This window comes from Penaeus monodon, chromosome 24, assembly GCF_015228065.2.
Source record: "Penaeus monodon isolate SGIC_2016 chromosome 24, NSTDA_Pmon_1, whole genome shotgun sequence".
Lineage (NCBI taxonomy): Eukaryota > Metazoa > Arthropoda > Malacostraca > Decapoda > Penaeidae > Penaeus > Penaeus monodon.
In genome coordinates this window covers 7,150,743-7,152,071 of record NC_051409.1, presented here as the reverse complement: position 1 = coordinate 7,152,071, position 1,329 = coordinate 7,150,743, and the positions used below count along the sequence as shown (strand labels likewise).

Sequence of the window (1,329 nt, the reverse complement as noted above, 5' to 3'; positions counted from 1 at the left end):
CTCACTGATACAGTTTTGTTTATGGCCCATATATTTTAAGATGTTTTACCTTTTCCATTTCATAATCTTCATCCTATTCATCTTGACTAAATATTCTAGGGTTAATAAAAAACATCAGACATTCATTTTCGACTTTTTACTGTGCCATCGTATCCTGTTGTCGTTATATAAGTGTTTAATAAGATGTTAGTCCATTTGATTTTCGTTTTCTATGATCTAATTTGCAGGTCTACATAATTTGCCAAGTAAAAAAGACAGGTTTGTGGTTCTTGTTCCTCGTCTTCACCTTCTGGATCTCCTTTTTGTCGTGGTTATTGGTATGAAAGTGCAAGTATATTGACGATTTATTTACAAACATAGTAAAAGAAGTACGTGGGTTAGTTCCCTCTCCTTCTAGACACGACAGATTATCCTGCCTCGAGTCCCCCCTCGGTAGGGCACCAGCATGACCCCGACCATCCCCCCCCCACGCTCACTGGCGCGCCCGGAACGGACAGCTGGCGGGGTTGACGCAGCGCATGATCTCCGGGTCGAGCACCGTCCCGGCGGGGCACTGGAGAGGCTGCACGGTGTGGCCGATATCGCCGGCGCTGCAGTAGTAGTAGTGCGGGTCGCAGATGTGGGTACACATGGGGAAGTATCCGGTGCTCTGGCAGACAAAGTCGGGGACGCAGCCCGTGCCGACGGTCGTGGTGGGGACCAAGGACGGCACCGACGGCACCGACGAGCACGGCTGCTCGCACTCCGCCTCCCTGTCGCAGTGGTGGGTCTCCTGATTGAAGACCGCCCGGTCGGCGCAGTGGTGAAGGTCCTCCTCCGTCGGGAAGCCCTTGCGCGCGCAGTAGTAGAAGTTGGTGCAGTTGGCCGGGTCGGGGATCTCCGTGAACGGCTGCTCGCAGAAGGCCTGGCAACTGTCGCAGCACTGGCTTTCATCCGTCGTGCACGTCGTGCCGTTGAAGTAGGGCTTGTCGGCGTCGCACGACACGGGCACGGACCCCCCGCCGCTGCACACGAAGAACGAGCGGCAGTCTTCGCCGTTGGCCACGACGGCCGTGCTGCCGTCCGCCGGGCACTCGAAGCTGCACGCGGGCTCGCACGACAGGCACGAGGCGACGGCGGCGTCCGTGCAGCTGAAGCTGGCTTGGTCGAAGAGCGTGCCGTCGGGACACTTCTCCGTGAAGTCGGTCGGGCTGCCGTCCGACAGGCAGTAGTACTCCGTGAAGTCGGTCGGGCAGCGGTGGGGTGGGGGAACCTTTGGGTGGGAGTCGGCTGTGGGGGGCAGAGGGGGGGCGCAGTGTCCAGGACCCGAGCCGTCGCGAACGGCGGCCT

The 1,329-nt window shown here is 57.8% G+C and overlaps 1 protein-coding gene across 1 annotated transcript in view; it reads right to left on the bottom strand.

Annotated features, from left to right (window-relative positions):
* Window positions 1-121: 121 nt before the first annotated feature.
* Window positions 122-1,329, bottom strand: part of LOC119588534 — a 3,093-nt gene continuing 1,885 nt past the window's right edge. The window contains exon 2 of the mRNA XM_037937172.1: window positions 122-1,327. Within this exon, the coding sequence (XP_037793100.1) occupies window positions 473-1,327 (855 nt within the window). The 3' untranslated portion in view covers window positions 122-472. The remainder of the gene's footprint in view (window positions 1,328-1,329) is intronic.